Source organism: Mercenaria mercenaria, chromosome 1 (assembly GCF_021730395.1).
Source record: "Mercenaria mercenaria strain notata chromosome 1, MADL_Memer_1, whole genome shotgun sequence".
Lineage (NCBI taxonomy): Eukaryota > Metazoa > Mollusca > Bivalvia > Venerida > Veneridae > Mercenaria > Mercenaria mercenaria.
In genome coordinates this window covers 107,537,391-107,551,529 of record NC_069361.1, presented here as the reverse complement: position 1 = coordinate 107,551,529, position 14,139 = coordinate 107,537,391, and the positions used below count along the sequence as shown (strand labels likewise).

Here is a 14,139-nt window from a genome sequence, read left to right as displayed (position 1 = left end):
TTGAAAAGATATATATTTCAGTATATTTTGTCTGAAGACACATCTTTGCATGGCTCAACTCATAGGTTTTATGACCTCAAAAGTAAACTGTAATTGTTGATCTGTTTCATGGTTAACTGACAGAAACTGTGGTACTTAGTCTGCTTTTAAAATATTTGTTTTAAATTTAAATTTATGATTAATTTGAGAAAAATACCAGTCTAAAGTCTAAAGCTGCATCAACACATTACAATGACTGCATTTATAATATTGACTGAACATAACATGATAAAATTTAATAAATAAGGTATATGAAAAAAAGATTTGAAATTAAAAGGCTTAGGCTGATTAAATCATTGACATATTAGTTGCATCTGATTATAGTTTTTAAGCCTCCAATCAAAGAGTTCTGTTGTTACAAAATGTTCAAATAAACAAATACAAGATAGAAAGATTATCTAATCTACTAACTGATTAGAGGTGCTATTTCTCATTTATTCATTATTGAATAATCCAGGAAGTCTACTGAATAATGCTTTTCATAATGTATTAATTTATCCCCTGTAACAATCTAGCATTGTTTAATTTTTTAATCAACATCTACAACTGATGACAGCTTTATCACTTACTGGAGTGCTAAAAGGATTAAAATATTGAACTAACAACATATTTGTTGTCACATCTTGATGTTTTATTCATAACGTGTATTAGAAAAAATATCAGCTTTGATACATTTTAGCAATCCAGTTTAGTTTAAAAAGAAATACACTAGTATTTTGTGAAAGTTTTACCTTTGTAGCTATATAATACAACTATATTTATAAATTATAACATTTTGGGTACATTTTAACTTATTACTTGGGTATGTCTTAAAAGGCCTAGATGGGCTACTATATAAGTGCCCACCCACCTCCAATCCAATAAACAACTCCCGTCTTATCTGCTGCTTATCAGCAATTATGCAACAGTATAATTTCTTTGTACTAACAAACAGTATCTGCCAATATATCTCATGCTTTATAACACGGAAATGCACATTGGGTTTTCAATCTTATAAACTCTTGATGCACTTTTTATTTGGTTTTACTCATACTTGTACAATATAGTATGTACACATAGGTGAGACTCAATAATTAAAAAATTACATATTTAAAACTTGAAAGACACTGATTTATCTAATCTATTTATTTCATAATCTAATTCAACTGTCCCAGCCTTTTGAGTAGTAAGCTGGATGATTGTGTGACCAATTAACACCTACAGTCAGCGTGCTAGAATTTAATCCCCTTATCTACATGTTAATAAGACTGTGGATCATGAAGCCTTTTTTGATGTGTCATGCTGCTTACTGACCAATCACAAAAGTAGGAGGGTCACAAACATGCAAATGTACTGACAATTTACTGTATAAGATGATAATAAATAAATTATTTATGTTTTATTTGTTTGTTGGAACATTGCTTCTATCAGCTATGTAAATGAACACAATTTTCTTGCGGAGAAGGGGTACGCACATGGAACTTTATTAGGGCAAAGGAATCTTTAAGAGCTTATAAACTCACAATCCAAGAAAACATGCATTAAAGGCTTACTTTTTTATTTTTCAAGTAGAGTTGAAAAACAAGAATATTATATAACTGTTTATAGATCCTTTTTCAGATTTGTTTAATGGATACCATCAGATCTATTTATCAAAATGAAACTGAAGATGATAATGCATTTATTGTTAAGACTTGCATCATCAAAAGTAAGTCTTTCCTTATCTGCCAAAGTTAAATGTGAAATCAAAGAACAACAGAAAGTGCAAAATTTGTCATTGAATTTCAAGTGAATGTGGCCATCAGTGGATGATGGATTTCCTGGTATTTTGTGAAACTGCATTGAAAGTTGACAGACACTATGATATATAGGTCATGAGTACCTTATGTACTGGTGAGGTGATTGCAGAATTTTCCATATATATAATGATTTCTACATGAGAGTAACAGCTTACTTATTCTTATGTAGTGACATAGAATCTAAGGCAAAACCCTTTATGTGGCCAGGGTACTGGCTTGCCTAGGATAAAACTTAGCAAACACATTAGTTCTATACACTAGAAATACGGTCAAATTGCCAGATTTTCTTGTATCCGCCTGTTGTCCCCCCAGTTTGTTTAAATGTCTAAATGTTTGTAATGTATTTTGGGAACAGTTTGTAATTAAACCTTCAACATTTAAAGATCTTTGGTTCTTTTTATGTCTTTTCAATCCATTTTGATATGTTTTTGCAGTGCTTGTTGACTTTTGTGACAAGGTTTTTTATTTTTTTCTTCAAATCGCTCCTCGCCCGTTCCAAAAGTAGGTGAAATCCAAAAACAAATATTTTTATTTTTATTTCGCTCGCTCGCTCCTAAATTTTTTAGAAGAAATCAGGTGACCAAGAAATTAATTTGGTGTGGCCTAACAAAAAAAAAAAGAGTTTCTTTATTCAATGAAGTTCTACAAAGTCACAATAATTTGTAACTAACTGAATTTCCAATGTCATCATATCATGTCCACTTATAAAACACAAGTGTCATAACAGCTATTTCCAAATTTTCACACATTCTATGTGGTCTGCGTTTTCCAATACCTAGTATATTCTTTGTGGTCTGCATTTTGCAGATCCCCTATATAACTCAACTGGTCTGCACTCCTCTTTCCCTTTGTGGTCTGCATTTTACACCTTCCCGGTGTGATACTGTTTTAAGAGGCACCTTTGTGTCTGCACCATTGCAGGTGCAAAGTCACCATGAAACAAGATCAAAATGAATGATTGCCTTTATAAAATGTGTGTAGCTGACTAGGGATAATTATGGTCATTATCATTGGTGCCTGACGTAAGGTAATACACCTTGTACAGTTCCTCTGGCATTTTGAGGTAAACTTATTGCATGATTTACAGTGTTGCAATGCCTTTTACATAATAAATCAGTAAATGATGTCTTTACAAATATAAAAACTGTAAATGCATTACAGGTGAAACTACAAACAATAGAAACTGAAATTAAGAACTACAAAAGTAGAACAGAAAAGGCGTAAGTATAAATATATATAAGCCCCTTAATGAAATATTCAAGTACAGTTTAAATTCATACCTTCATGCTTGCAGAACTTGAACACATCTTCAATCAAACAATGTCAGTCCCTACAAAAGCTGTGCACATTTCAGAATGCTGACCTTAAGAAATTGAAAGTCATGCATTGAAAAACCATTGAACCATAGAGTGAAAAAACATTGAAAGCCATTGAGTCACCTCCTCTCAAGTCTGGCATGTCCAGTATTTAATGTGTATCACACCTTTTCACAGAGAAAGAACTTGTTGACAATAATTAACACCTATAATTGCAGCTGTGCTTTTATGATGAGTAATTTTTTATATAATGAGGAGAATTATCCTGGTTTATGGCTATTATAATTGTTCATGTTGCATTGTAAAGTTGGCTAAATGATGATTTAATAGCTCATAATTGATCAATTTGTTAATTATTCAGTTAGATTTTATTTAATTGCAGATTGTAATTGATTCATTTTTAGCTCACATGAGTACAAAGTGCTCAAGGTGAGCTTTTGTGATCGCCCTGTGTCCATCATCAGTCGTCCGTTGACATCAACAATGTGACTGTTAACACTCTAGAGGTCACAATTTTGGCTCAATCTTAATGAAACGTGGTCAGAATGTTACCCTCAATAAAATCTTGGACGAGTTCGATATTGGGTCATCTGGGGTCAAAAACTAGGTCACAAGGTCAAATCAAAAGAAAAGCTTGTTAACACTCTAGAGGTCACAATTTTGGCCCAATCTTAATGAAACTTGGTCAGAAAGTTACCCTCAATAAAATCTTGGATGAGTTTGATATTGGGTCATTTGGGGTCAAAAACTAGGTCACCAGGTCAAATCAAAGGAAAAGCTTGTTAACACTCTAGAAGTCACAATTTTGGCCCAGTATTAATGAAACTTGGTCAGAATGTTACCCTTAATGAAATCTTGGAGGAGTTCGATATTGGGTCATTTGGGGCTAAAAACTAGGTCACCAGGTCAAATCAAAGAAAAAGCTTGTTAACACTCTAGAGGTCACAATTTTGGCCCAATTTTAATGAAACTTGGTCAGAATGTTACTCTCAATAAAGTCTTAGACAAGTTCGATATTGGGTCATCCAGGGTCAAAAACTAGGTCACCAGGACAAATCATAGGAAAAGCTTGTTAACACTGTAGAGGCCACATTTATGACTGTATCTTCATGAAACTTGGTCAGAATGTTAATCTTGATGATCTCAAGGTCCAGTTTGAATGTGGGTCATGTAGGATTAAAAACTAGGTCACCAGGTCAAATCAAAGGAAAAGCTAGTTAACACTGTAGAGGCCACATTTATGACCATATCTTAATGAAACTTGTTCAGAATGTTAATCTTGATGATCTATGGGTCAAGTTTGAATCTGGGTCAGGTAGGGTCAAAAACTAGGTCACCAGGTCAAATCAAAGGAAAAGCTTGTTAACACTCTAGAGGTCACAATTTTGGCCCAATCTTAATGAAACTTGGTCAGAAAGTTACCCTCAATAAAATCTTGCACGAGTTTGATATTGGATCATTTGGGGTCAAAAACTAGGTCACTAGGTCAAATCAAAGGAAAAGCTTGTTAACACACTAGAAGTCTTAATTTTGGCCCAATCTTAATGAAACTTGGTCAGAATGTTACCCTCAATGAAATCTTGGATGAGTTCGATATTGGGTCATCTAGGATCAAAAACTAGGTCACCAGGTCAAATCAAAGAAAGAGCTTGTTAACACTCTAGAGGTCACAATTTTGGCCCAATTTTAATGAAACTTGGTCAGAATGTTACTCTCAATAAAATCTTAGATAAGCTTGATATTGGGTCATCCGGGGTCAAAAACTAGGTCACCAGGTCAAATCATAGGAAAAGCTTGTTAACACTGTAGAGGCCCGATTATGATTATATCTTCATGAAACTTGGTCAGAATGTTAATCTTGATGATCTCAAGGTCCGGTTTGAATCTGGGTCATGTAGGATGAAAAACTAGGTCACCAGGTCAAATCAAAGGAAAAGCTAGTTAACACTGTAGAGGCCACATTTATGACCATATCTTAATAAAACTTGTTCAGAATGGTAATCTTGATGATCTATAGGTCAAGTTTGAATCTGGGTCAGGTAGGGTCAAAAACTAGGTCACTAGGTCAAATCAAAGGAAAAACTTATTAACATTCTGGAGGCCACATTTACAACTGTATCTTCATGAAACTTAGTCCGAATATTAATCTTGATGATCTTTAGGTCAAGTTTGAATCTGGGTCATGTGGGGTCAAAAACTAGGTCACCAGGTGAAATCAAAGGAAAAGCTAGTTAACACTTTAGAGGCTACATTTATGACCATAATCTTAATGAAACTTGGTCAGAATGTTAATCTTGATAATCTTTAGGTCAATAGGTCAGGTGAGCGATACAGGGCCTTCATGACCCTCTTGTTCAGTTAATTATAAAGTATTAACAATGAATGTATTTTTCTGCTTTATCTGACATTTTCTGAAATAATTGATGTCAGATTCTATGTCATATTTGAAAAGATGTCTTGAATGCCTGATTATTGGACTATGAATGTAAAAAATGAGTTGAAATACAAATTGTAAATAACTAAGAAACCGATTTGACTAAAACTTGCCTTGTTGTCCAACATAACATCCATATCGGGGAGATTTAATCACTCCAGTTGTAGCTTAAGTTTCTTCAGTTGTCCTAGTTCAGTATTGAGCATTGAAATAGTCTAGTGTGCTCTCTCCTCTGACAGCTCTTGTTTTCCAGTGAAAAGCAGAACACCTGAGTAAATCATGAAAGAATTTTAGGTTAAAAGATTTAACAAGAGATGTCAAAAATACTATTCTATTTCAGAGAGACTTTGCTAGGAACTGTTGAGAATGACCTCAAAGACCAACTCAACCTTGCCAACAAAATTATAGCTGACAAACTACCTTTTGTTGACACAAGTAAGCTTTCTTACACAGTAATGAGTGGTTTTTGTTTAACAAAAATAAGGGCTTGTAAATAAAAAAATGTTCAAATTCCTTCTTATTGAGAACTGTAACAAACATAGCAAAAAATTGAAAAGAAGTACTGAATGTGTAATTTTGATTAAATGGAAAAAGATTCTCGGCTTTGACATATTGGGTACAATCAGCAGTTTTAGCTGCTTATAAAATGGTCCTGCTTATTATTTTCCAGAAAATCCTGCATTGAATGGTTTAAATTTACCGACCCATGATAGGCGACATCAGCTCAGATCTCGTGAACTAGTGAACCAGTCTGCTAATTTGTTAGGGGAGGTAATCCAAGCACTGTCAAATTTCTATACATATACAGAACAGAGGTCACAGATTTATCCTGCAGACGGAAAAGTGGAACCAATAAGTCCAGTAAATATTCAGGTATAAAAATGTTTAAAACATAACTTGTTCTCACTTGGGATGAAACATTTGAATATCTGTAAAGTGCATATGACATTGAGAAAACAAGAAGTGAATAATAAGAAACATCAGTCTTACACATTGTTGCAGCTTATTTTTAAAGATACTGTCAAAAATTCCTGACTGCAAAGCAGCATTCTGTATATGTTTCAAAATGTTTTAGAATTTTATCATTTTTTGTTACAGTTTTGCAAGTTGCTGCACGAGAATTTATCTCATTTACGGCCAGTAGAACAGTCATTAAAGGAGTTCCTCACATCATTCAAGGAGGATGCTTTAACTACATTGGTAAGTATGCAGTGACCTACAGAAGTTCTCTTCATATACTTGTCTTTCTGTCTGTTTGTCTCTGTACATTAGTCTAAATAAAAAAACTGCTGGCTTCAGCATTGATGGCCCCAGCACCATGGTTTTCTGGTGCGATTCATTTAGTCCCTAGTCATTTTACTGCCTATTTTCTTTAGTTTGAATGTGTGAAACTAGATGATTTGCAGCCTCGGGCGATCATTGCTTTACTGTACTTGGCTGTTCATGAGGATGTCTCTATCTGGTTTTCTGCTAGCTTGTTTATCTACCATGCTGCTGATCTGTCACAGATACATGTACTTTATTAACACATTATATCATTGAAACAAATGAAGTACATTATTATTGTCTATCTTTGACTTGTATGTTGTTTGCAAAACACTACAATAATGCTAATGAGTAATTGAGTATATATTTATGTTTTAGGAAACTGCCACAGGACTGCAACCATTTGCTAGAAATGTGAAGAAAATGGTAGCATATATGAACAAAATATTGCCTTATCAATTGTCTAGGTTAGTAATAATACAAGATTCTGTGAAATCAATGGCATGAAATGTTGCGATTTTGCTCTTTTGCAAAATAGCTATTTTCTGGGGATACCAGTCTGTAAATTTCAACTTTTGATCATTACATGAAAAGGTTAACTCTTACCCTGCTATTTTTATAATGAACTTGTCAGTCTTTACAATTTGGACAGTACTATTAACTGTTAATAGGGAGTACTTACCAAAAAGATACTGACTGAATGGCAAACAGTACAGATCATGATCAGAGTGCACTGATGTGCAGGCTGCTCATGATCTACACTGGTGGCAAAGGCAAAATCAGTTGTGTCCAGCATGGTAAGGGTTAACTCTGAAAAATGTTGCTTACCATGAAATCGCTGAATGAAGGGTTGTTCCTAATCCGTATTCACAAACTTATGAAATGACATATGAATAAATAAGATAGTTCTGTTTGATGGATATAGAACCATGAATGTGAGCAAATATGTTTTTCATGTTGATTATTTCAGTCTAGAGGAGGAGTGTGCAGTATCATCATGTACATCAATGTTAGAATCCAAAAACATGGAACTACACAGATCACTGAAGAAACTAAATGCAGTATTCAATAAATTAGATACAATCACTAGTCTTCTAGCTGCTCAAAGTAAGTTCTGCAGCAAAGGTTATCAGACTTTTCTTAGAATAAAATCTGATCATATGTCAAATTGTGCTCAGAAAGGTCATTTGAGATTCAGACAATTATGGGAAATTTAAACTTTTTCTTTCTGATCTTTACTTTAGTTTTAAAAGTTAAATTAGATCAGTTTGTTTAATTTTAACTATAAAATCAACAGGATTAACTTGTACCTCTTTTAGTCAAAGGTGTTTGAGTTGGTGAAAATGAGTTTTAAAGGTGGATAATCAGATTTTGGCCATGTAACGGATTTGTTCGAAACTTTAGCATCTGATCATTTACACTCATTTATGTTCACTTAACACTTAATACAAATTAGATTTTCACTGGATGTATTTTTAAAATTGCATTTTCCTATCCTGGTTGCCCAACAAAGATAAAGTTGTTTTATCATAAGTATAAATTTGATAAACATACTTTGCCTAAGGAAGTGTATAAATATTAGACATATTGTAATATATTTGTAAAATATTTGAATTAAAAATTATGTATTTAGATGGAATTCATTAGAAACGCAAGTTTGAAAAATTATTATTACCTCCCTTTGCCTATCTTGGTTGCGCAACCAAGATAGATTGGAAATAAATGAATTCAGAAGCTACACACAGCTTTAAAACTTGCATTTTGGTTCAGATTGTTCAATAGTTAATATGTCTATCAAATGCAAATGTAAAACTAGACATTGTATCGAAATAAAAAGAAATACCCAGCTTTTTATATACTTTCATATTAAAGGGGAGTAATTACAAAATTTTATAAAAATAATAAAATATACATTTCAAATAGGAATCTAACTCTATGTAATCGGTCTTTTTGTTCCTTAAATAATTCTCTACCAAAATATACAAAAAGTAAAAAATGTCATTAAATGTTGATTAAATGTGATTGACCACCTTTAAGTGGCCCGCCCGCTTAGCTCAGTAGGGAGAGCGTTGGTCTACGGATCGCGGTGTCGTGAGTTCGATCCTCGGGCTGGGCGTATGTTCTCCGTGACTATTTGATAAACGACATTGTGTCTGAAATCATTAGTCCTCCACCTCTGATTCATGTGGGGAAGTTGGCAGTTACTTGCGGAGAACAGGTTTGTACTGGTACAGAATCCAGGAACACTGGTTAGGTTAACTGCCCGCCGTTACATAACTGAAATACTGTTGAAAAACGGCGTTAAACCCAAAACAAACAAACAAAACCTTTAAGTGTGTGTAAATAAAGTTGTTATTGCTGTAAGAAAATGTTTAAGATATATAAACATAATTTGCTGGTTTGATCGTCATCAGGGATAGCCTGAAAGTGGTATCTTGTATGAACTGTAGCTATAAAGTGTTTGTTTGAGTGAACAAGAGTCTGTCAAAGTTTATATATATTTATCGAAATGATTGCAGGGAACAACATACGTATTGAGGCCTCAGTGGTTCCCTTTCTTAGAGTTACTTGCCACTCGCCTGTTTGGGTGTGGGTGTGAGCCTTATACAGGTCAGCATGTGAGGAAGCTTTTAGCTGTCTTGCAGAAAGCTGTTGATGAAAGGTTCGGAAGGGGTAGCTGTCATACCTGCTGTCTTCATTAAACATTGAAACTTGAAAGTTTTTATATTACCTAAATTGTGTTTGTTTGACTTACAGCCATATTAGCAAACAACATATGTATATCTTCAGGTACTAAATCCTGTGCACACAGCCCCACAAATCATCCACGTATGTTCTCCATTTTGTGTAATTATTTGACTGATCTTCACGAGGTTGTAAGAGGTAAGGTTTTATCAGTTATTAATCTTCTAAACTGATGAGAAAAGTATACAGTCAAACTTAGTTATCTCAACCTTGACAGGACCAGCAAATTTTGTTGGAGTTATTGGTAGCTCGAGCCATCGAATAAAGTAGATTATATAGGGATTTGGCCGGGACCTGATGATGGGTTCGAGCAAAGATGCTGTTCGAATGATCCAAGTTCGAGCAAGCTAAGTTTGACTGTATATATGTATGAATTAGTTTTAACTTAAAACGGTTGAAAAGAAGAGAAGTTAGATGTATTATAAGTTTTGGAAACAGCAAAAGTAAAATTTTTTTTTTTTTATCAAAATACTTCAAAACTATTCAGGAATTTTCTTTGAGTAAAAAAAAAAAATAGATATGAGGGAAAATATTTCTAAATAATACATATTTTACACCATTTATAGTTTCAAAATGTTTCAGAAATACATATTTTTTTGTGATTTTAGCCCATTATAGGGGTTTGTTGCTTATTGCATTCTCTTCCCTACATTGTGTTTATATATTTGTTACTTGAAATTTTACAGAAGTATCAAAGCATTACAATGCTAAAGTATCATTAGAACACCAGATGCCAACAGCTACTCAACGATTGAAAACAACAGATGAATGTGTTGTATCTTCTCTCATATCTCTAGTCACCTCCACTGGAAAGGTGTGTTATTATCTCATATATTCACTTTCACTGGAAACATGTGTTATTTTCTCATATATTTACCTCCACTGGAAAGGTGTGTTATTATCTCATATATTCACTTTCACTGGAAACATGTGTTATTATCTCATATATTCACTTTCACTGGAAAGGTGTGTTATTATCTCATATATTCCCTTTCACTGGAAACGTGTTATTATCTCATATATTTACCTCCACTGGAAAGGTGTGTTATTATCTCAGATATTTACCTTCACTGGAATGGTGTGTTGTTATGTCATATATTTACCTCCACTGGAAAGGTGTGTTATTTTCTCAGATATTTACCTTCACTGGAGATGTGTGTATATCTTTTACATTCACCTCAACTGGAAGGTGTGTTAATATCTTATATCATTAGTTATCTCAACTGGAAAGGTTGTTACTATCCTATATATTTACCTGCATTGGAAAGGTGTGTTAATATCTTACATTTCTAGCCATATCCACTGGAAAGGGTTGTTAATACATTGTATATTATATCTCTAGTCACATCCAATGGAAAGGTGTGTTAATATCTTACATCTCTAGTCACCTCCACTGGAAAGGTGTGTTAATATGTCATCTCCAATGGAAAGGTGTTTCAATATCTCATCTCTCTAGATACTTCCAACATAAATCACTTAAACTATTGATAATAATTTCCTGAGATAATGTATCAAAGGACATTTATCTCACATCTCTGCTATATGAGAGAAAGTTGACATTTACTAATAAAGGAAAGTAAAATTAAGAATGTCTAGAATTAACTGTAGAAAAATTGCACCAAGCTCGAGACAAACATGTAAAACAGATAAGTAGAACTCAGAAGTTTTTATAATGTAATATTCATTTGTTTCAGTTTTCAACATTCTTGTCTGGTAACAAGGAATTTTTCAGCCAACGTGCCGGATACCGTACAAGAGGAAGTAGTATAGGTGTAGATCCTGGTACCCAGTCTGTACGCTCAAACCCAGCTACAGTCAACTTTAGACAAAAAGCAGCACAATATATAGCATTATTATCAAAGGTGGTAGTCCAGTGTTTATTTGGTTCAATTTTCTTGAACAGTCTTAATGTATATACTTATCAAGTTAATGAATTGTCTATATCCAGTTTTCAAGTATGTCAGATTCTTAGGAGCTGTGAAGTCATTTATAATACTTGGGGAACTGATTTTTGTGGACTTCTTAGCTGTGTATTTCCACTGGATTAAATCCCAAATAAAATTTATAAGTCTCATTTATTTTGTTACCTGTGAATGCATGACTCTTTGAAATATTCATTTTTGCTGAATCTAAGAAGTTTTACACGAAATTAAAAGATGTCATTGGAATTTTCTTTATGTGTCTGTCATATTTATCTTCAAATTATAACTTTGAAAGGCAGTTGTCAGGGAATTCTTATTCATTTCTTTTCTTACAAATCCACACATCCTATTGCTTGAATGAACAAGTTGTATATTTATTTTGACAGCCATGTCCTGAGTCAGTTCCCCACCATGTTGCAGTACAGAACAGGAAAGTTTTACTCAGTTCTGCAGAAAGTCGAGAAGGACTTGCTAAACAAGTAAGTACACTTTTCACTGATCCAGTGAATATTTTTCAATGAATTTTGCTTGCAATCTTAGATAAACTCTTACCAGAAAAAATTGTCTTCAGGTTTAAGATTTAAACAATAAAGTCCTCCATGACTTAAAAAAGCTTGAAAAGGATCCGAGTGAGACAAATGTAAGCCATGAAAAACTTAGAAAAACTGAACTGAATGTTTCTTAAGTTTGTGAATAGTGATCTTTACAATTTTTTCTTATACAATGACATTGAAATGTTTTACTATCACCTCAGTTACCAGTTACAGCAGGTTGGTAATTTTATTAAACTGCCTGCCCATAGCTGAAACAATGTTCATGGATTTCCTTATCTGCCATCGGGAGCTAGAAAGTTGCTATATGACATAAAATTGTGTTAGTGTGACAAACAAGACAGCAGGACAAACATCATGTTAGCAAGTATCTCAAAAATATAGATATCCTCTAGAAAAGGTGAAAATATTATTCTCTCTATAGACAAAATTCTTAATAACCAGTGATACCTTGATCTTACACTGAGGTTTACTTTATAATGGTAAAACTGTATTTGTAAAATATGACCCCGAGTTATTTTGTATGTGTTGATGATAAATGTGAGTTTTCTCTCTAGATTGAGACATTCCAGCAGAAAGTGAGCAAACTTGAGCAAGAAAAAGAACATTGGATGCTGGAACAACAACTTATGAAAATCAAGTTTGAAAATGAAACAGAGGTACAGTCAAAACTTCTTGATCCTTTCATTGGTAAAAAAATTGTCTTCATTTTAGCAAAACAAAAACAGAACAATAGCAAATGTTGTTGTGTAGGGTGAAAGAACCAAATCTAGTATTAACTTGTGATTAAACATGTATTTGGGCAAGCCAATATTACCCGCTAATTCACTTAAGTTATTCAAATAATATAATTGTAACACAGCCATTCCACAAGTTGACTTTTAGAAAATTAAAACAACTTCCTTAGTTATTCTTTTGCATCAGTCAGCTATAGTTTCTTCACATCTTTTTTAGCTCACCTGAGCAATGCTGTTCAGGTGAGTTTTTCTGATTGCTTGATGTCCGTCGTCTGTCGTCCGTCAACATTTAGCTTGTATATGCGATACAGGCTGTATTTTTCAACTGATCTTCATGAATTTTGGTCAGAATGATAACCTTGATGAAATCTAGGCCGAGTTTGAAAATGGGTCATCTGTGGTCAAAAACTAGGTCACTAGGTCAAATCAAGGAAAAACCTTGTGTATGCAATAGAGGCTGTATTTTTCAATTGATCTTCATGAAATTTTGTCAGAATGATTACCATGATGAAATCTAGGCCAAGTTCGAAAATGGGTCACCTGGGGTCAAAAACTAGGTCACTAGGTCAAATCAAGGAAAAACCTTGTGTATGCGATGGAGGCTGTATTTTTCATTTTATCTTCATGAATTTTGGTCAGAATGATTACCTTGATGAAATCTAGGCCAAGTTCGAAAATGGGTTATCTGGGGTTAAAAAGTAGGTCACTAGGTCAAATCAAAGAAAAACCTTTTGTATGCGATAAAGGCTGTATTTTTCAACTATCTTCATGAAATTTTGTCAGAATGATTACCTTGATGAAATCTAGGCCAAGTTTGAAAATGGTTTATCTGGGGTCAAAAACTAGGTCACTAGGTCAAATCAAAGAAAAACCTTGTGTATGCGATAGAGGCTGTATTTTTCAATTGATCTTCATGACATTTGGTCAGAATGATTGCCTTGATGAAATCTAGGTCAAGTTTGAATATGGGTCATCGGGGATTAAAAACTAGGTTACTAGGTCAAATCAAATAAAAACCTTGTGTATGCAATAGGGGCTGCATTTTACACCGGATCTTCATGAAATTTAATCAGAATGTTTGTCTATATGAAATCTAGGTGGAATTTGAATATGGGTCATCTGGGTTAAAAAACTAGGTCACCATGTCAAATTAAAGAAAAACCTTGTGTACGCAATAGGGGCTGCATTTTACACTGGATATTCATAAAATATATTCAGAATGATTGCCTTGACGAAATCTAGGTCAGGTTAGAATATGGGTCATCTGTGGTCAAAAACTAGGTCTCTAGGTCAAATCAAAGAAAAACCTTGTGTATGCAATAGAGACTGTATTTTTCAATTGATCTTCATG

The 14,139-nt window shown here is 33.7% G+C and overlaps 1 protein-coding gene across 2 annotated transcripts in view; it reads left to right on the top strand.

Moving 5' to 3' along the window:
• The window catches only part of LOC123563772 (protein phosphatase 1 regulatory subunit 21-like), a 38,377-nt gene that overhangs the window by 11,517 nt on the left and 12,721 nt on the right, over positions 1–14,139 (top strand). For both annotated transcript variants that reach the window (XM_053519989.1, XM_053519980.1), the window contains 11 exons: positions 2,979–3,037; positions 5,908–6,002; positions 6,238–6,440; positions 6,666–6,767; positions 7,212–7,300; positions 7,804–7,940; positions 9,624–9,716; positions 10,265–10,392; positions 11,273–11,440; positions 11,887–11,979; positions 12,609–12,710. In XM_053519989.1, coding sequence (XP_053375964.1) covers positions 2,979–3,037; positions 5,908–6,002; positions 6,238–6,440; positions 6,666–6,767; positions 7,212–7,300; positions 7,804–7,940; positions 9,624–9,716; positions 10,265–10,392; positions 11,273–11,440; positions 11,887–11,979; positions 12,609–12,710 — 1,269 coding nt within the window. The remainder of the gene's footprint in view (positions 1–2,978; positions 3,038–5,907; positions 6,003–6,237; positions 6,441–6,665; positions 6,768–7,211; positions 7,301–7,803; positions 7,941–9,623; positions 9,717–10,264; positions 10,393–11,272; positions 11,441–11,886; positions 11,980–12,608; positions 12,711–14,139) is intronic.